This window comes from Alexandromys fortis, unplaced genomic scaffold, assembly GCF_014885135.2.
Source record: "Alexandromys fortis isolate MF-2015 unplaced genomic scaffold, M_Fortis_MF-2015_v1.1 scaffold_183, whole genome shotgun sequence".
In the NCBI taxonomy this organism is placed as follows: Eukaryota; Metazoa; Chordata; class Mammalia; order Rodentia; family Cricetidae; genus Alexandromys; species Alexandromys fortis.
The window spans coordinates 487,154-508,437 of NW_026068079.1; the positions used below are offsets into that span (position 1 = coordinate 487,154).

A 21,284-nucleotide genomic window follows, 5' to 3' on the forward strand; every position below is an offset into this window, starting at 1 on the left:
GATTTTGAAATATGAGATTAATTTCATCATGAAAATGTGGCATTTTCTCTAACTGAAAGCAAGAAAAATTAGTCCACCACTGTGCTCTTTCCTTACCCACCCTCTAGAGGGCAGTGCACCAATAAAAAATCTGGGGGCATTTAATTCTTCTAAGAAAGCAGAAGTTTAGCTCTTTGGCTTGTAACACTCCTGAATATAAGATAAAGATACGTTGCTGAAGAGATGTGGAGGCCTGTGAAATCTCATCCCACATTCTCACTTCTAGTCTGAAACACACATAGCTATCTTCCCTCGCATACTACAATCTTTACAAAAAGCACATGGGGGAGACTGTATTGAGCAGGATGCTGGTGATGCTAGGCTCATTCTGTTCAAATACACATGGGTGTGGGGATCTGTTTATCTTTACATGATGGTATTCGGAACTGCATCTGAAATGCTGCGCTGTCAGAGAACACAGTACAGATAGGAAAAAAATAGCATAATACAACCCTTTGTCTTCAGAAATTCATATTTAATTAAAAATGAACATCAGTGATGAAGAAAGTTATCAATTAGTTTAATGCTTGATAAAACAGAAATAAATTTTAAAGTCACTTGAAGAAAACAGTTACCTAACGGATTGTTCATCAGTAATGAAAATGGACGTGTCAGCCTTCCCGCATTGTTTGTTATTCTTCTGATAACTCTTAGCACACATCAGAGGAAAGAGTACGAAATGGTATGAGACCTAGGGGGGAAAATGCCAAATTTGCTGGATATGTTAGCATCTGTTTGCATGTTCCCATCTGCCTTGGCTATGGCATAGTTCTCACCTATGAACTCCTTCACAAAGCAAGCAATTTCTAGACTGACGTTTTCAACACTATCCGACTAGGGTCAACCCATCCTCTGGCACATCTGCAATGGAAAGACAATCCATGGTGGCAGAAATCCCCCAGCCAAGAGGTCCTGCTTCCCAAAGGGACTGTGTGTCACTTCTGGTCGCACACTGGCACAGGTGATCATCTATCACTGAAGGGAGGGGCTGACCCCACTGGAGCATGCACACGGACACAGCCGGAGTTACAGTATCACAGATGACGCATATTATAATAGGTAGGAAACGGCAAACTAGGGAGGAGCAAAATCAACGTCGATTCAATACCAATACAAATCTCAAACACAGGGGCAAAGCGCTACAGTGGCTGCCTACTAAAGCCGTGGAAACGTCTAACTTCTAAGCAACTTCGGCTAACAGCATCGTCTCTCCTATCTGGGAAAGGTACCTGTTAAAGCTCTAAATTTAGGCAAGAGGGAAAGAAGATTTGGGAAAGGGGAATAACAGGGAAAGAGCACTGAAAACTAGAGTTTCTACAATTCTAGAGCAATCTGGCTAGAATCAGGACATAGGCCACGTCTACTCCACAGTACCATCAACAACCAGGGAAGGAAAGGGAAGGAAACTCAGTTGGGGGAAAGAAGAAACTGGTATCTCTCTTCTTTAAGGGGTGGAATATCTTCTCAGATGGTAGCTGTAGATCTTGACGCAGTGATCCCAACAGTCCAGGACCAGCAGCTGCCCCTTAGGCGTGAGGGCAATGCCCACTGGACAGGTAAGGCCCTCTCGAATCAGAACGCTGTAGCCCCCACCCTTGGGAAAGTGGAGAATTTCCTTGCGGCTGCTATCAGCCACAATGAGGTCACCGCGAGCATCCACACACATACCAGCGATGCAGCGGAAATCCTCATTTTCTGAGAAGAAGTGACTGATCTGCCGGCCCAGCTGCCCGTCGGGGCCCACGGAGCCAATGGAGAAACCACCCTCCAGGTGGTGTTCATTCTGCCGGTTTTCCACGTTGAGACCCAAGCCCTGGGTGAAGTAGACGGTGCCTTCAGCATCACAGGTGACAAACTTGGGCCTCACAGCACTGCAGAGACAGCTGTACTTGACGACTCCTGCTCCTCGGTCCACCGTGAAACACCAAAGCTTCCCGCCTTCCACGTCAGTCACCACAAACTGGCCAGACGGTAGGGCTGTGACGCCCCACGGTTTGCTCAGCTGGCTCCTGTGACAGGCCACGCAGTGGCCATCCAGGGTGTAGACTTTAAGGGAGTTGTCATAGCTGTCAGTCACACCGATCAGCCCATGGCAGTTCATGGCCACTGAGAGAGGAGTGAGATTGGGCAAATCGGCTCCCAGGAAGCTTAGCACAAAGCTGTCGATGCCACTGGGGCTGCGGCGGATCTCCTTCAGAAAGCCTTTGCGATTGAACACTTGGATGCGATAGTTGCCACGGTCAGCGACCAGCACCTCACTCTGACTGGTCACGTAGAGACTGACTGGAAGATTGAACATGCCTGGGGTGCTGCCCTTTGCCCCCATCTTCTTGAGAAAGAGACACTGCTGGATACTGGAGCCTGCCTCAGAACTCCGCTGCTTGGCAGGTGAGGCCCTAGGGCTGGCAACCACTTCCTCAGGGCTCATGTCCACTTCTCTAAAGGTGACAGAGGAGGAGGAAGCAGATGCTGTTGCCCCCTCCATTGCCCACGAGTCTTCCATGTTCACTGTCCGGGGTTTCTTCACAGCCTGTCCGATCTGCAGAGGCCCGACATGCCCTACTTTAAGGAGCTCCACATCTTGCAGGGTAAGCTCCCGGGGCAGGCTGGCAGTGAGCTCCGGCTCCTCCTCGTCTGCTGTCTCCTCCAGCAGGGCTACATCGGCCTGCTTGATCTTGGCTAGAAAGTAGTCACAGCGAGACACGGCCTGCACCTCTGCGATGTTGAGCAGGTAGCTCTGTTCCTCTACCACCTGACTGTTGGACTTCTCAACCTCGGCCAGAGAGCCTGTGAAGAACTTCCGAGAGCGGGCTAGCTCTTCCTGGACCCTGCGCTCTTCGTGGCCATACTCTTGAAGAACAGCCTTATACCTTGCCTGAAGGTCCCTGGAGACACCTTCCAAGGCTACCTTCCGCCTCTGCAGCTCTCCCGTAAGTTCCCTTAGGCGAGTCAACTTCTCACCGAAGTCCCTCCGCCGTTCCTCAGCCGCCTCCTTGACAGGGAGCGTACAGTGGCCAGGGGGCTGGTGATCTGCCTCCCGGCAGGGCTCACACAACACCAACCCACAGCTTCTGCAGAACTGTCGAGGCAGCCTCCGACCACAAGCTCGGCACATGAGCAGACCCACGGCCTCACTGAGCCCCGCTGTGTCGATGATCTTCAGCACGGTCAGGTTATCCGTCAGCTGAGTCAGGCTGGTGATGCGAGTAATCTTGCTGCAAAAGGGACAGCGGACGCCGTTGATGCTACTGGCCAGGAGCTTCTCCAGACACTGGCGGCAGATGGTATGGCCACAGTGCAGCAGCTTGGGCCGCAGCTGCTCTTCAGTGAAAGACTCCATGCAGATGGGGCATTCTAGCACTTCCCGGAGAGCATCCAGGTTCAGATGCGAAGCTGCTGCTGCAGCGGCCATGGCTCTTCCTGCAAAGGTTGCTGCTAACACAGCCCAGAGCTGAACAGCTCAATATTCATGCCCCAGGGTCAAATTCCTGATAAAGAGAAAAGCAAGCCATTATTCATTTGTCTACTGCCTATGTAAATTAATCCTGCCTATACCATAGTTATAATCATACACTTAATCATTCACTTGTCTAACAAATGTTTTATTGCAGTCAACGTGTCTCAGGCAATGGTGACACACAGAAAAAAAAAAACATTAAAACATTATGTATGAGGAAATTCAGGGAGGAGCCAAAACCCCCTAAAGGTCAGCTTCCCTATCATCTATAAAATAGAAATGACAGCATCTATCTTATATGGTTATTGGAAGGGTTGAATAATACAATATACAGCAGAAACGCACAGACCGCAGAGACAATCACGTGCAGGTCCACAGCACTTCAGTGGGACAGTGGGTATTGACGGAACCTGACAGCTGAGGCAGGCTGCTCACGGGTGGTGCTACCTGGAAGATTAAATCTTGAAAGCAACGAAGCCATGAGACGTAAAGGTATTTTAAGCAAAGAATACTGTTTGAGTTTGATGTGGAAGACTTTCTATTCTGTCATAGGGTTTATGGTCTGTGATGTTAATGGGCCAAGGAATTATTCAGAGAGAGAAAATGCTGATGACTAACCCTAACCCTTGATCCGGAAAACTTCAGGTAAGGAAGTCGCAGACTTTTCATTTGTCTGTCTTCCTACCTAGCCACCCCTTGCAGCCTAGGCATCACATACAAGACACTGAGTTTCAGCATGCATATCCTGCCCTGCTTTAGAGACAAGATAGGAAAGTTAGGAATTGAGGCAGACTCAGTCTGATAGATACTGAAGGAGACTCGTTCTTACTTAAAGGAAAACTGAATTTTAGAGGCAGTAGCCCTTACTTGGGTCTGGAAGAACACAGACATGAGATGGGAGAAAAAGCAGCAGGAAGGGGGTGTGGCCTCAGCAAAGCCAAGAGGCCAAATGGGAAGCGCTAAGTGGAAAAGATGACCAACTATTCAGGCCCAGCTGATATGAAAAGCAGTGGTTCCTCATCAGAGCAGCTCATTCCTGGCTTAAGTAGTACCCATGTCACCCAAGCTGTATCGTGAATATCCCTATTCTTCCGTAGACATACTGCTTATGAAACAGACTGCAGTCTTATGCCCTTTGTTGACTTACACCTAAAATTAGAATGAATACATCAAGCACAGTAAGGCACATGAATAAGCCTTTCTTAGGTGCAAATCTTATCTGCAGTCTACTGATAGCCAACTGGCCATTAAGGAGGAAGAAGCAATACGTGGGTTAGCTTGGTCTAACAGACAGCAGCTAGGTGAAGAAAGCCCCATCCACATCATCAACTTTCTCTAGGAGCATCGGAAGGAGCGGTTAATGGAAACACAGCAGACACAACATTTGCCTAATACCAGCTTCTCCTCCAGGAAGTCCCTCTGTATCTAGGCACCTCACTGGGTACCCTAGGACCTACTCTGTCCTCAGTGTTGTCCACACTTATTCTCACCTAATCCTCACTGGAACAATGTAGTGTGGACAAGATTTTTACTGTCCCACTTTACCAATAGAAAACTCAAATTAAAAAAAAAAAAAAAACACCTGGTTCAGAGGTCTCAGTTCAAACATGGCAGGACCTTCTAGAACAAATACCTTTACTTATTTTTAAGCCAATATTGCTTCCAAGCTTTTTCTAAAACACCAAAAAAAAAAAAAACCCAAATTGCCATTCAATATTAACAAGTGCTTTTGCCCGCACTCTAAGATACACTGCCTTTCAAACACATACTTTTCTGCCTGAAAATGGAGCAATCATCTGGCTCTAAGATTTAGACAACACAGAGTGGGTTAAATCGATTTATTAGCTGGGAGACCCAGTTCCACACTCTTGCTTTGCAACCCGTTACAGCTAAATCCATGCCTTGACAAAACAACAAATTACGGGTAGCATGAACCTTAAATGGTCTCCTGTGGGTATCACAAACTGTGAATGCTGAATTCTCAATTTGGACCTGGGGCAGTGCCACAGAAACACCAATAGAAGCCCTGACTCGGGATCCATGCAGCCTCTCAGTCCTAAACAGTGGCTTTTTTTCTGTCCTGACATCTGGGACAACAGACTGAGGGCAGCATTTGGTGCATGGATCCCAAGCATGCTACCTTACGTTGTGCAAGGACATCTGTTCTTCCTGGAGCTGGCACTGCAGACCAGACTGCTAAACAAGTCTGCCAATGTGTAAAAATACCAGCAAATTCTTTCCCCAGATTTCTGGAATATTACACTACCTCTTTCAATTCAAAAGCTTTTTGCCCGTGTAAGCTACCAGCTTTATGAAGGGAGTTGACTATGCTCACAACCAAACACAAACTATTTCTCCAGTCCACAGCCTCACCAGGTTCTCCAAAAAGATGTCCAAAATCCATGGCCTGAAGCTTCTGGATTTGGGGAAGCATAAACCCGAAAAGTTCCTGAACTACTACTTCTATTCCCACCATCACTGAACATGGCTTTCACTCAGCCTGACACAGAACCAAAAGCCGGGCCGACCCGGACCCAGCCTCTTCTCCAGAAGGGCCTGTCTGACCACGGTTAGTATAAGCATGGATCACAGGGAAGCCCAGTGTGATCCAGCTTCTCTGGAAGGGCTATTCCCATGAATGGAACTTCCTCACTATGCCCAGCCTTTAGGTGTGCTGCCCAACTCCTGCCAGCTATAAAACTCTGTAAAGTCAACACACTATTGACAATCTTGGCTGCCCCCACAAGCCCTTGAACAAATTTCACATTGTTCACTGTACCCCAAAGTCTTGCACTTCCACTTTCTGTAACTTCAGTTCACCTGTTCCCTCGCCCCCTCACCATAATGATTTACACTGTCCATCCCAAGCTGGCGCCAGAACATCTCACGACTATAGATCTTGTAAAGCTGCATCTGTTCTCACAGATCTAAGACAGCCGGGTCCTCTTTTGACACCCTGAGTTTTGCCAGTCCATCAAAGAGGTAGTTGGATAGCAGAAAGAACAAAGAGAAGACAGATAACAATCCTTGAAGTCGGACAGAACTAGACAGAATTTTAGCACTATCACATATAGAATGTGGGGCAAATGCTAAGTTACCTAACCTCTCTAGGTCTGGCAAGTTATTCCATCATCCCAGGCCTAACAAATTCTTTAACCTCTCTGGCATATATATGTGTGTGTGTGTGTGTGTCTGTCTGTCTGTCTGTCTATCTATCTATCTTTCCATCCACTCATGAGAACTAGGAATAATGCATATAGATACTTATGCTGGTAACTGGTAGGCAAGCAATGCCTTTTCCGTAGTTGATGACAATAACTATTAACGTAATTCTGTTAGCAATATTAAGAATCATAACCAGTACTTGCATTCACAAATAATTCAGTTTATAATCTGTATTCTGAAGGGAAAGAAGACCTGCCCTCATGGACTGCAAAGGCATATAAAAATTAATAAAAAGGACTGGTCAGCTTGGGAGGGATTTGACTGAGAATGTAGTCTAGAAACTAATGAGTAAATTAAATCACAATTTCTGATCAAAATATAAAGTGCAGGAGCCCTTTTCATAATTAGCAGAGATGAAGTACGAAAAGCTAGAGTGAGTAGTGATCTACCGACTGAGAAAACTGAGACCAAGGGAGGGAAACTAAGTGTCCACACATCACAGGGCAGACCTGGGCCAAGGGGCACAGGCCGGGAGCGACAGTGCAGGCAGGACTTGGGCATTCTGGCTCTGTCCCAGCTCGAGCACCTACACTGGAGATCTGGACAAGTTACCCGCTTCTCAGCTTAGCTAGGAAATGTCCTTTTACGGCGGTACCCCTCACAGGGTAAGGATAAGGAGACCGAGCAGAAAGCACTTAGGCAGCACCAAGCTAGGCACAGAAGAACTTTTATTACTATTAGCAGTAACAGGAGCAGCAGGAGCTACTGCCTGCCAGAGCAGTGCACTACTCAGACTGTTCAGGAAATAAGCAGACACCTTGCAAAGGCAGACTACACCTAAGGCTACCGACACCCCTTCAAGCCACTCAAACTCAGCCTCCTCGGAGATTGTCACCTAATCTCAGAAGAAAAATGTAAGAGCAGAACCAAAGTATAAAATCCGCAGTCAGTGCTTGAGTCTCTATATATTGGCATCCTTTAGAGACCTTTATCCCCATACCCCACTTTGTTCCCTGGGGGTTTAGGCCAGGAGCAAAACTGAAGAACTTTAAGCAACTAATGAAGTAGATCTTTGCAGAGCAAAGTCTAGCCCTGTGCTTGGGGCCAGAGAGAATTTTTACAATAGATGTAACTCTTTTCCAATTTAAAAACTAAACATAAAGGGCAATTCAACAATTAACACACTCACATGGTTTGTGGTTTTCTTTTCTTTTCGAGACTTATCACTTCCTTTCAATGACGGTATTCAAGCTGCACTTCCTCCTTATGTACTTTTACCCAGTTTTAACCAACTGTGAAAGTGTCTCAGTGCCACAGAGGCCACCCACTAACAAAGATTTCCTGGACACAAGGCTACCACCTGCTACTCCCCTAGCTCTGGCGGTGGAGACAAGTCTGAACTTTAGATTGAGGGCACTCATGATGTCTGCAGATAGCTAAGATCAAATCTAACTGCTACCTTTTGGCAAACAAGGAGTAATGCGTGCCAGGCATTTTTTGTACATCACATGTATGCTCTTAACTGTGTGAAGGGCGTGTTATCCCAAATCCCAAGTAATGCTCAGAACAAAGTAACCCGTCCAGGTTCTCCACCCACGGTGGTAGGCAGCAGAGCAGCACCCCGGATGCCCACCTGTGAATACAGTGCACCCCCTCAACACGTCACACTGCCTGGGAGATCAGACAACTGTTCCCTCCAGGCAAAAGCCGGCTACGAGCTTGGGAAATGCACTCAGGAATGATTTTTAAATTTTGCTATTCTATCAGAAAGGCACAATGCAGTCTCCCAAGGGTACCACATCTGCACACACAAGAGAGAGCACTTCGCAAATTCTCCGTGACTTCTAGAGACTCTCTCTGGACACAGGCATGGGGCCCTGAACAGCCAGAAGATCCCGAAAACAATGGCGTCACATAGAACTGAGTTTACATGCCGGATTAAGCATTTGTTCTATGGCTTAGGATATATCACTTGGCATTTTAACTTTCCTGGCTTATAGTATAAGGAATACCGTTTAGACTGTCAGCAGATAACTAGTAGGCTTCATGGAGAGCACGCAATTTGATCAGCACTCACCATAACTGACTGTGTTCTTTATCCGGAGCCTGACCAACAACAAGCTCATTTCAAGGCTAACTCAATCCCTATCAGGCATTTTCCTAGGCGATGTGTGCCGACAGTCCAGCTAAGTCTTCTGCCCTCAGCTCCTGTCTAATTTGGTTTTTAAAGCTGGCTTCAGTAATGTACCTTGTTTTGGAGTTGATAAAGGTAATCTACCCATCTGGTCCAGGGACAAGATACCCTAGAGAAGCCAGAGCAGTAGCTGCTCTCCTTCAATCTCCTGCCTTCCACTGAGGCCCCACTGCGCTGTTCTGTCAAGCCAGCGGCCTCCTTATCTCAGCTTGTAGCTCCCTACACCTCATCTTGCCTAACCCCAAGCTCCTTCCATTATCTCTCCACTGGCTCTGGTGTAAGAGCAAACTAAGAACAAAGTGCAGAACTTCTCCTGGTCAATGAGAATCACTTCACTGTAGCATACGGGGCCACCCCCTTTCCATCAGGAACAGCTGAGAAGGGAAGAGGTACTGTGGTGGGGATCTACATGGCACTTTCCTTCTGCAGGTGTTATGTGGCCTTGGACCAATGATCTCCTAAGCCTTAGTTTCACATGGGCGCTGGGCATAGTAATTTAGAGGACTATAATGAGAAGACAGTACATAGAGAATCTTTTACAGCGATAGCTTTGAGCGCTACTGGGCACCAGACAGTAAGCGTCCTGGTTTATTTCACTAAGTTCTCACAACCATCTTATCATGTAGGTCCCTAAAGGGCTAGCATTGAGAGGTCAAGTAGCTTTAAAAATTACAGAGCGGACAATGAGGACTACTAAGAACTCAAGAACAATGGCAATGGGTTTTTGATCCTACTGCACATATTGGCTTTGTGGGAGCCTAGGCAGTTTGGATGCTCACCTTACTAGACCTGGATGGACATGGGTGGTCCTTGGACTTCCCACAGGGCAGGGAACCCTGATTGCTCTTTGGGCTGACGAGGGAGGGGGACTTGGTTGGGGGGGGGGGGAGGGAAATGGGAGGCGGCGGTGGGGAAGAGACAGAAATCTTAATAAATAAATAAATAAATAAATAAAAGAAATGTAAAAAAAAAAATTACAGAGTGGGAAGGGAAACAGCCAGAATCTGAACTCAGAGTATCTGAAGCCAGGTCCCTCCACTTTGGCATAATTTGCATTTCAGGCTAGACAATGCTTTACTGATAGGGTTGTTATCTAGAAACCAATAGCTCCCACACCCCAACTGACAAGGTCTCCATTCAGACAGTGTCAAATGTTTCCAGGCAGAACAAAATCACCCGTGGCTGAGAACCATTATGGATTATGGCACAGGCTACAAACTCAGCACCTGTGAGGTTCACTTTGCTCTCCCACACTGTTTTCTTTCTCTCCCAGTCCTAACACTTTGGCTCAATACCTTGGAGGGCTTAAACATCTCTCACAGCTTGGGGGTACAGCTTGGGGGGCAGGTGACAGAAGACCTTAGTTTCCCGCTTCCTTTCCCCTACTCCTTCCCTTCTTCCCTGAGGCCTATAATGGAGGGTCCGCAGTGGGTAGGGGCTGGGCCGGTCAGAGCCGGTGAGAATGCTAAGCCTATCCCAGGATAAAAGGCCTTCAGTTAGAAAGAGGAAGGCTCTGCCCTTCAGAGAATGTCAAACTCTCCTTCAGGATCTCTCAAGACTCGTGACTTATTCCCAAACCCTTGTGTTCTCCTAAATCCTGTTCATTCGTAATGGTTTATTTATGCATTCCTTTAGGGTCCCTAGGTTCAATTAAGCAGAGACCAAAACAAACAAACAAACAACCCCCCCCTTCGTAGCCTAAGAACCAATTGGCAAACTACAATCTAGTTACAATATTCACCCCCGACTATTCAATCTTCTACAAACTCCATTCCCAACCTGAATCCCCAATCTAGAACGCAACCTTCTAGACTGTATGTTGCAACCTTGCAACTCTTCAATTACTTTTGTGTCCACATCCCTCTGATATTGCCTTTATTCAATCTACTTTCAAATTCCCACATCTACCACTCCTGCATGCCAGCTCCAAACTCCAGCCCTCCTATTTCTGACTTCCTTCGATCTGAGAACTCATCTGCATTTTCCCCATCTTGTGCCACCTCCACCCACCCCCGTCCTGCCTCACGTGTTGCCTCCAAGCCTTTGCTGCGATTTGCTAACTAGATGCTGACTCCCCTGGGAACTCACCCCTCAATCTCGCCCAGATTCTACTACAGAAATCCTTTTCTCTTCAGCAATTAGCTTTTTCCAAGGCCCTGGCTGTTCTGATCTCAGATCTTGCTTTTCTATTCCACCGATCGACTCAAAGCCCCTGAGGTTCTGCCCACCAACCCCCAACCTATTTCATCCATGCCTCCCAAATTCCTTTCTACTCCTGATATTCTGCACCCAGATCTCTCCAGGGACTTCAGATCCCCCCTTCTCCCACAGGCTTCACACCGTCTCTCCGCAGGCCCCCCACATTACCTCACACCTCCCGAGATGCTGCAACTGCAAATCTCCTCAGCCCCTTTGCTCCCCTCCCCCAGCTGCATCTCAGCCCCTCCGAATCGCTCCGGAGCCCATCCCTCCCCCCCTCCAGTCCCCGCCACTCCGATCCAGTCCCCCAATTCTGCCTTTCAATCTTGGAGCCCGGCGACCCACCACAGTCCCTGGTCGCGGACCCTCGTTCCCTCCCCTCCCCCCCTACCTGACCGCCCGCGGCTCCGACGCGAATCCACCGCTGCCAACCCACCCGCCCGCCGCCCTTTTGCGCATGCGCCACTGTGCACGTCCCCCGTCGGCCGGCCAATTCGCAGGACGGCCTGTCCATCACCGTGCCCCGCCTCCCCGAGGCATGCTGGGGCTTGTAGGCCCTCAGGCCCAACGCTCGCGGCCCAGCTGAAGAGAAAGGGGTGTCTCTGGAAACAGAGGCCATCACAGTTTGTGCTCCAGTTTTCTGCCCTGTCTCAGAGTCTAAACCTGGACTGTCAATGCTGATCTCCCAGTAGTAATCTACAGAAAGGCCGAGCACCTTGCAGAAACGCCTCTTTGTACCTCAGCTTGGGAAGAAAAACACACTCCTTTCAATGAGCTAGTCCTGGGGCTAGGTATTTCTGCCGTGACACAGCCTAGTCGCTGAACACACTGCGTTTAGGAAGGAGGTTTCCTTTGCCAAGTAGTGTGAAGGCAGAAGAGGTTGAAACGGGCAAAGTCCTGCACTGAACCTTGTCAGGGGGGAGGTTTAGCTACCTCTGGGTCCTGAAGGTAGTTTGGGGACAGGTCTGTAGGATAAGCTAAATATTTGTTATGCCCAAATCCGCGGAGTCCCCACACAAGCCAGTAAGGAAACTGAGTCCTGCATGTAAAAACAAAGAGCCTTTATTTTAATCAAGTTTGCAAACTCGGTCTCTCCCCATGTCCAACGTATTGGAATAATTGGAGAGCCCCAGCTCAATTAGAATTGGGTTTTTATAGTAGTAAAGATGGGGATGAGGGGGTCTCTGAGGTTTAGGACATCTGATTAGCTGACATTTATCTAGGGTTGTCCTGGTGAGGTGCACTGGCAGGTGATCCTATCTACAGCAGTTGGAGTGTTAGGCATTTCCTTTGAATGGTCTGTTCTTGGGTATGGATTGGGTAATTCAGCTTGTGGTTCCTCTTGCAGCCAGGCATTGCCTTAGGGTAAACTACTGAGACTTGGACCTCTTATTAAATTTATCGACGGCGTAGTTCTACTCTGGCAGGTGATAATGGTTAGAAGTAAAGAACTTCCTTTGGGTGACCTGTCCATACTTAGCTTATCATGGCTGGCCCACACATTTCCCCTTCACAGCAGCGATGACAATCTTGGGTCCTGCTTGCCCCTGGTTTTAAGGAGGCACGGAACTACTTAAATTAATAGGCAACTCTCGACCTAATGTATTACCAGCTACTATAGGTAGTTGTCCTGTCCCCCATGCCAAGGGGTTTCCCCTTGTCTCAGCCTTTCAACCTATTTTGGGCAGTGAGCATGGGGACAGCATGCTCCCTTTCCACAACTACTTCAAAGCTGACATTTGGGGTGTTTCTTATCCAGGGCCAAGCAGGTTGAAAGCCAAAGGTGGGGGAGACATTTAGGCAATGGGGCACTCAACAGACTCCATAAAACAAAACAAAACAAAACAAAACAAAACAAAACAAAACAAAACAAAAAAAACCCAAAGTGTTCACATCAGCTGGACTGGTCCACATCAGCTTTCAGGAAGTCCAGGGCTCGCCGCCATTCAGAGCAGGTTGTAGTCAGCAACTGATGCTTAGATGCGTCTGCCAGCCAAATGGAAGCCTATTGAGATAAGTTTAAACTAGGAACAGAAGTTAAAATTCACTTACTTAAAGAAAAATCCGTATTGTAAAGAAAGAGCAGACAACGGGCATCTGTAACAGAAGGAATTGACTCGCATACCTTCGTGTCCTAACTAAACAGTTGGCTATAGCTTTGTGAAAGAATCTGGATACCTTTTGCTAGTAAACTGACATTATAACTTTCCTAGCCACCAATACTATCAGAGATTTCAGAGGAATAAATAAAGTATATCTGAGTACAGTCCAAATAATTTTGAATCTATTAAAAATGACAGGAACCAGAGTACATATACAGTTAGTCATACCCAGGTCTCCATAGCATTGGAGGCAGAAATATCCAGAACAGCAGTCTTACTGTTTAAGCCAGACCCATAAGGCAAACTTTTTCTTCTTCTATGGAAGAGGGACATGGAAAAGACTGACCTTATATTGTCTAGGCAAAAGTGCTGCAATCAATTCTCCAAGGTCCTGCTGTTAGTTCACAGTCTGGATCGGGTCCTGGAAGCCGATGTTGCACTGGGGTCATCTAGCCCAGTGGTCAGTGTCGTCGTAATCAAGGTGGAGACTTCTTGGAATCTCATAATCTTCTTTGGAGACCTTGGGTTACTGTTAGGATCTCGGAGTCTCTGTCTCATGTAATAAGCTTTTTAATCATTATTTTAAATGCCATATTTTGCAGATCTCTGAAGTATGAGGGCTGCCTAGGTATGTCTGATTAGACAAACTTTGTTTTTATTACTTGCTTTAAGTTTGACTTTGAAAACATATACAGGGAACTAAATAAGGCTTATTCCTCTAACTAATTATATCAGCACTTTAAAGATGACTGACTAACATGTATTTTTTAACAGTCTATAATAAGTTAGCAGCTTTTACAAGACTAGAACTCCACACTCTGTAATGACTTTGAATTAAAGCTAATAAAGAAACTGAATTAGTCATTCCGAGGGTAAACACAGAACAAGTTTATATCTTGCTATTAATGCTTGTTTTACTGAACTTCCTAATTACCCAGGTAACATTATTTCCCTTCTCAGGTCTTTGATGGGGTTGAAGACTATATAAATGTAGTTACTTTTCTCTCATGATTTGGCCAAGTTATTTATTATATAAGACCTAAGCTAGTTAGAATAGGATATTTGTACTTATTGTATATAATTTCGTAGTAGGTTTAGAACTCTCTTACTTAAACAAAAGGGGGAGGTGTTGCAGGAGGTCCTTCCGCTTTTTCAGCCAATAGCCGCTGAGATACCAGCCCATTGGGGCGTGGTCTCTCTCTTTAATAAAGCGGCCACTTCCCTCTCCTCTTTCTCTTGTTTCCTGCTCCGCTTCCAGTGACTAGACTCCCTTCCTGATTGCGCAGAGGGCTGTTGTCTGGGAAGGTGATCTGTAAGTTTTTTTTCCCCTTTAAATAAATACCATCCTATTAATCAAAGGCAAGGAACAGGTCCCAAGGTGAAATGGAAACAAGAGGGAGTCTAAGAGCTAGTATTGCCCTAAGGTAAACTGAGGCTAAGGTCTACCTTTTTGTTGCTCTACCAAGTGGACCTGACAAAGCTGCCCTGGGCTCTTTACTTTTTCCCCCTTCACAAGTACCAGTGACAGGACTCGAACACTGGTCCTGTCCAAGGGCTCAAATCCATTGATAAGAAGCAAGAGCATTAGGGCTGGAAGCAAAGTTGTTAGCCAAGGGGACCAGGTGAATTATCTAGAATTTTTTTTTTTATCATTAGCAAGGCTATTGAATCTCTAATTACCCTAAGTGACTGACATAGAAACAACATTTTTTCCCCAGGAGGATAACCTTTTAGTATTAATACAAAAATTTATGACTTAGTTTATTCAAATAGCTTAAACCCAACAAAGTTAGCAAAGACAAGGAGGCTACAACTGCAGTTTTGCCTATGTTGTGAATCTTAATTTAAACATCTGACACATGGGTGGTCCTAGACTGCCCCTGTACAACAACCTCCAAAAGATTGAGATTTATAGGAGTGGACGCTGTTCCAAGCTCTCTATCAAACTGCTTAGGTCATTGTCTTCTGCATCACAAGAAAAGAACAATTTTGTCTTTGGTTAGCTTTTGGTACTTATGGCTTTGACCCTAATTTCTAGGCTTTTAACGATATAAAACATTGTATAGCACAGATGTCTTATTACACTTTTTTAAAAAGTTAAAAATTTTAAAAGTCATTTTGCAATATCAAGAATATTAAAAATCAAATACTTTTTATAAAGGGACATGCGTCATCATGCAAAAGATTTATGCCAATCTAAACTATCTTGGAGATGTGTTAGGCCCACTCCACGGGGTCACCTTTAATCAAGATGCTGGTGAAAACATGTGGCATCCATTTTTTTTAACTCTAGCAAAATGGCAATCCAAAATTTTTTTAAGTACCCATGCATAGATTTTAAGTAAATAAAACATGGGTCAAAAAAGCAAGATCCTTAATACAATTTTTAAAAACAGCATATAGCAGTTTTAACATTATCTATACCAAAAAGTCGTCTGAATTTTTGTTAACCCAAATTTAGTAACCAGAGCTCAGTGATAGTCTCAGCTCCATGCTTGCAAGAAAACTTACACAGACAAACTTTTTAACAAAACAAGCACATTTAGTATTTGCATGTATGAGAAACCACAGCAAACATAATTTAGACAACATAAAAACTCTTACCAAAGTCTTTTTTGTGTTTTTTTCCCAATGGTGTATGGCTACAAAATATTTCTACAAAATTAGAAACATGCATTTTAAAAAAAACCTTTAAATTTACATCATATAAAATTCTGTACCAGTGTGAAACATTTGAGACCAACAATAATTTTTTTGTACATTAACCAATAATAATTTGTAACCAGCCCCTATAAATGATGACAGATATTTATAACCCATAGGTTCTGAAAGAGCCCTTGACCCATGGAGCCAAACCTTAGTCAGGTTTGACCAGAAGTTTGAGGCATGCAGCCCCTAGGGCAGGCAGAGGGAACTCATCCACCAGCATGGGAGGGACAGGGCGCAGCACTGGAGGAAAAAAGATTGTTAACCTCTCCAAGCCGAAGTAATTAACCCCAGATTCTCTGTTCAGTGTTTGAAATCCTATTGGGATTCATCTGCTCCTAGAACTGTGGCTGGCAGCCTTGCTACACTGCAACAAGGCTGCATAGCCCAGCCAACCATCCACACAAGCAAGCTGCCCTGCAGCTGGCAGCATTGTGCTTGGGCCCAAGACTGACTCCTTTTCATGAAATGTTTAAGGCGGCAAAAATATATACCCCTATGCTTATGGCCCTATCTCTAAAGTCCTGTAAATGATTCACAATATTAAAGTCAAAGAAGTCATGATTTGTGTCTGTCAGCGTCAGTCTAAGTCAGTACAAAAGCACAACACACAATACACAGACATACAGGACAATAAACTGGAAGGACAATGGTGCCAAACAAACCAAAAGCACAGCTTCAAGCAACCAAATCAAAGACACAGCTTCAAGCTGTTTTGTGGGTGTGACCCACCCTGCTATGGAAATGAGACTGCTACCCACACAAGTCTTTACAAGAACTGATCATGCCACCTGCATGTCACACTGAAAGACCCCCAGTGTGGGGAGACTCTCACTCAAGTCTCGGAATAACAAGACCCCAGTAACTCATCAGAGACCGTCCTTGCTGCAATCACACAAGGTTTATTGACAGGTATCAGTGCACTGGGGCCGAGACTCAGAACCTACGCAGGGGAGGAGTTTGACCCCCGGTGACCGGGAGAAGGGGTTTTTGTAGGAAGAAACCACAACCCAGTAATCCGAAAGGGAGTAGGGAGGGCTTCATAGAAAAATTCCGAAAATACCAGTGATGATCACAAGGGGGCAACTCCCTGTTTCTCAAGATTACACTCAAGATTACAATTTAACTTTATCTTCAGCTAGTTTCTGAACCTGAATGGGCCAATCCTAGATTTCTGATACTTCTCTCCCTTAGATTTTTGGCTCTATTTTTTCCTGCTAGGGGGTCTGGATTTATCCAGGTCTTTCAACACCACAGAACTGAGGAATGCTACCCGTGTATCTCACCAGAAAACTGAGAGACCTACTACCCGCAAATCTCCCCAGAGGGAACCAACCTCTGCAGAAGGGCCCTAGGACATCTCCTTGGGGCACCCCATCTGTGATATTTTTGCACTTCCGCAAATCATCTTCAGGCACTACAGTTATTGGGCCCACTCACAGACAGAGATGAAGTATGAAACAAAACACAGAAAGATTACTGACATGAAACAAAACACAGAAAACTTACTGGCTGGTTGAAGGCTCTACAGGTGGTAGTCCTAGTGGGCTTTGGGAAATCTGGGATGAGGCATTGCCTTAGGGTAAACTACTGAGACCTCTTATTAAATTTATTGAGGGCTGAGTTTGACTCTGGCAGGTGACAATGGTTAGAAGTAAAGAACTTCCTTTGGGTGACCTTGTGGGGCCAGCCCTGATAAGCTAAGTATGAACAGGTCACCCAAAGGAAGTTCTTTACTTCCAACCATTATCACGTGCCAGAGTAGGACTCAGCCTTCGAAAAGTTAAATGGAGGCCTGAGTCTCAGTAGTTTACCCTGAAGCAATACCTGTTTGCAGGAAGGACCACAAATTAAGATTACCTGAGCACCACCTATCCAAAGGAAATGCCTAAAATTCCAACTGGTGTAGATAGGATCACAATCACCAGGACATCCCTAGACAAATGTCAGCCAATCAGGGGTCCTGAACCTCAGAAACCCCTCACCCCCACCTTTACTACTATAAAAAACCAACTCTAACTGGGCTCAGGGCTCTCCATATATTCCAATATGTTGGACATGCAGAGAGACCGAGTTTGCAAACTTGCATAAAATAAAGGCTCTTTGCTTTTACATATGGGACTCGATCTCCTTGTTGGCTTTTGGAGAACGTAGTGGATTTGGACATAACAGTACTACCTGCTCCTTGACACACAGTACTAGTTAGGAATATGAAGGTATAAGAAATATTATGTTTTCATATTTAAGATTCCATCATGCTGTGTACCCTCTATACAATCAGACAATAAACAAAAAAAAAACAGTAATGTCTTTGAGCACTTTCTGACTAACTCCACTTTTACAGAGACCTATTAGGCAGCCATGCAGAGAAAGTGGGTATTTATTGGAGAGAGAGAGACAGAAAGAGAGAGAGAAATAGAGGTGGAGAATGGGAGAAGTGGGGGAGAAGGGAGAGAGGCAGAAGCTGCCTCTTTAGGAGAGAGACAGGTGACAGAAAGGAAGAAAGTCAGGCTGGAAGCAGAAGGAAGATCTGCTTGCCTCAGTAGTCAGGGGGGAAGTGAGCGGGCTTGTTTCTTAAAGGGACAGGACAGACCATTATGCTAACCCTCATAACAGCTCTGAGATAAGAAAACTGAGGCCCAATTGTTAAGTGCCAAAGCAACCTGTCAGAACTTGGACTTCCATCCAGATATCAGAAGCATCCTTAACCTTGTTTTATTTTTTCATTTTTATCTCAAAGTAGAGTCAAGGGTTGTTGTGGTGATTGATTGAGGTTATGAATAATTCATACTTTGTTAACTAACTTTTTAAATTAGAATAAATTGGACACAATTATTCTAATAAGTAGTGGCACGTGCTTGATATCCTAGCACTTGGAAGAATGATCCAGTAGAACTGATAGCCTAAAGGAGCCTGGACTACTGTTCTAGTCTGGTATCTACTGTTGAGATAATGACCATGGCCAAAAGCAACTTGGATAGGATGGGTTTATTCAGCCTGATCCCAGTCTGTCACTGACGGAAGTCAAGGCAGAAACTCAAAAGGTCAGGAACTTGGAAATGGGAACTTAAGCAGAGATAAAAGGAATGCTATTTACTGGCTTGCTCACCAGGTTTGTAGTCAGCAACCTTTCTTACATCTCCTGGGACCACCTGCCTAAGGCTGCCACAGCCATTGTCAATCATCAGTCAAGAAAATGCCCCCACAGACTTGTCCACAGGCCAACCTGATGGAGGCTTTTTCTCAGCTGAGGTTCTCTCATCCTGGATATGTATAGATTTCTGTCAAGTTGACAAAAAACTTAACAGTATAGATACATAGTGAGCTACAGGCCAACCTAGGTCACACCACAAAATTCTGTCTCAAACAAGATAGAAACAGAGTTATAAAGAGTTTTTGAAAAATAGCTAGTTCCTTAGTCTCAGGCTCTGCATCTTAGATATCAGAAGAGGAAAGGTGACTGGACCTTGTACTTCTCTATTGATTTCTCCCAAAAGAATTGAGTCAAATAGGAATAACTATGCCCTGCAAACACAAATTCCTATTATCCAAAATAACATATTTTACTGTGGAAGAGGCCTAAGAACATTTATATTCACAGGACCAAATAATCCTAAATCAATCTACTTACCAAATGTGTTGAGGGGATATCAGGTAGGCAGGCTACAACAAGCTAAAGAAATCTTTTTTATGTTTTCCAGATATCATTACAGTCTTAGCTTTAGAATTAGTGTAAACTAGTAGTCTTCTAAGTTTAACAATACGTTCTACCAGTGTTACCTAATAGTCACAAGAATTTTAGGTCAGATTCAGAGGTTGGTAATAAATGAGTATTAAAGGTTGGACTTCAGTTATCCATTTGCCCATTTATCTGTCACTGTTACCAGTGAGCTGCAAAGTCACTGAAGGACATTGTCTACTTACAGTCAGATTTGTTAGCATGTGGTCTAGCATGTAAGATTTTCAGAGTAAATGAGCCGGACTCAGACATGGGACTTTAGGAAAATTACATCCTTTGTCAGACCTAGGATTATTGTAGCTGCGAAAGGAGTACATCTAATAAGAGTTGTACATTTTCCAAGCTCTTCATAGACACTCACACATCATAACTGACCCTTTCAATGATACTCTAGGTAGATATAAAAAACTAAATAGCATGCTAAATTTACCTCCTGAAAGCATAGAACTAGAGTCCAAACCTAGGCCAATCAGGTCTATGAAATGTTCCAAGCCATACTCCATAAACAACCCACATTTTATAAAAGGAGCTATCTTGATCTAAGCCATTCTGACAGGGTTAAGGTGGTGAAAAGTTTCTGTACCCCAATAAGCCTCTCCACTCATGCAGCAATCCAAACCACACCAAATCAAATCAAAGTAGAAAAATCCCAGGTTTAATGGATACAATGCTCCTGGATGATTTTTCTGCCCCCAGGGAGGAGATGGGAAAGGAAAACTGGAAAACCACGTGTCTGATTTCTGGGGGCCATTTAAATATCCTGTGGGAGTGGTCTTGAGCATCTCTGGAAGAGGGGTCGTCATTTGGCCAGCTTTCTAAAATGCTTCAGGGTTTGGAGAGAGATGGGGGAAGGAGCTTGGGGTGGAACTTCCTCCGGAACTTTCCAGACTCTTTGAGTATATGCATGCCAGGTGCTAGGATGAAGCTTTCATCTGAACAGATGTGAAGAAGGACGCTTAAAAGAAATCCCACACTAGCTCAGAATTGAGAATAATAGATGGTTATTTATTTAGGGGTAGATTCACAAATCAGAATCCTCTGCTGGAACAGAGAACAGAAACCAAATCCCATAGACAGAAAAAAGGCCAGATGCATGCTTTACATTGGCATAAATAGTATATGAGACCATGCCTAAGTGGGTGGATAACTTGAAGGCTATTGGCTGTATGATTTCCTACAGCCCAGATGGTATCTCAGAGTTGTTTTAATTTGTATTTCTCTGATGACTAAGGATGTTGAGCAATACCTTAAAAGTCTTTTGTTCATATGAGTTTCTTCTGTTGAGAATTCTCTGTTTAGATCTGTACCTGATTTTTTAATTGTATTATTTGGTATTTTGTTGACTAATTTCTTGAGTTCTTTGTATATTTTAGAGATTAGCCCTCTGTCATATGTAGATATATGAAGATCTTTTCCCATTCTGTAGGTTGCTGCTTTGTCTTGTTGACCATGTCTTTTGCCTTACAGAAACTTCTCAGTTTCAGGAAGTCCCCATTTATTTATTGTTGTTCTCATTATCTGTGCTACTGGTATATATTTAGGAAGTGGTCTCCTGTGCCAATGTGTTCAAGGCTACTTCTCACTTACTCTTCAATCAGGTTCAATGTGGCTGTATTTCTGTTGATGTCTTTGATACATTTGGACTTGAGTTTTGTGCATGGGTCTAGATATGAATCTATTTGC

The 21,284-nt window shown here is 44.8% G+C and overlaps 2 protein-coding genes across 3 annotated transcripts in view; one reads left to right on the forward strand and one right to left on the reverse strand.

The window, feature by feature from the left end:
* The window catches only part of Astn2 (astrotactin 2), a 671,847-nt gene that overhangs the window by 429,317 nt on the left and 221,246 nt on the right, over window positions 1-21,284 (forward strand). The gene's annotated exons all lie outside the window — the stretch shown is intronic.
* Window positions 494-11,518, reverse strand: Trim32 (tripartite motif containing 32). Of its 2 annotated transcripts, none has more exons than XM_050121814.1 (2): window positions 11,446-11,518; window positions 494-3,527 (listed from the first exon to the last, which is right to left on the reverse strand). In XM_050121814.1, the coding sequence occupies exon 2, from the start codon at window positions 3,449-3,451 to the stop codon at window positions 1,484-1,486; it is 1,968 nt and encodes a 655-aa protein (XP_049977771.1). In that variant the 5' UTR covers window positions 3,452-3,527; window positions 11,446-11,518; the 3' UTR covers window positions 494-1,483. The 2 variants fall into 2 exon arrangements, with proteins under 2 accessions (XP_049977771.1, XP_049977772.1); XM_050121815.1 differs by lacking the exon at window positions 11,446-11,518 and adding an exon at window positions 9,635-9,656.

Coding starts and splice junctions, on each gene's coding strand:
- Trim32 (XM_050121814.1), bottom strand. CDS start 3,451: ATGGCCGCTGCAGCAGCAGCTTCGCATCTGAACCTGGATGCTCTCCGG.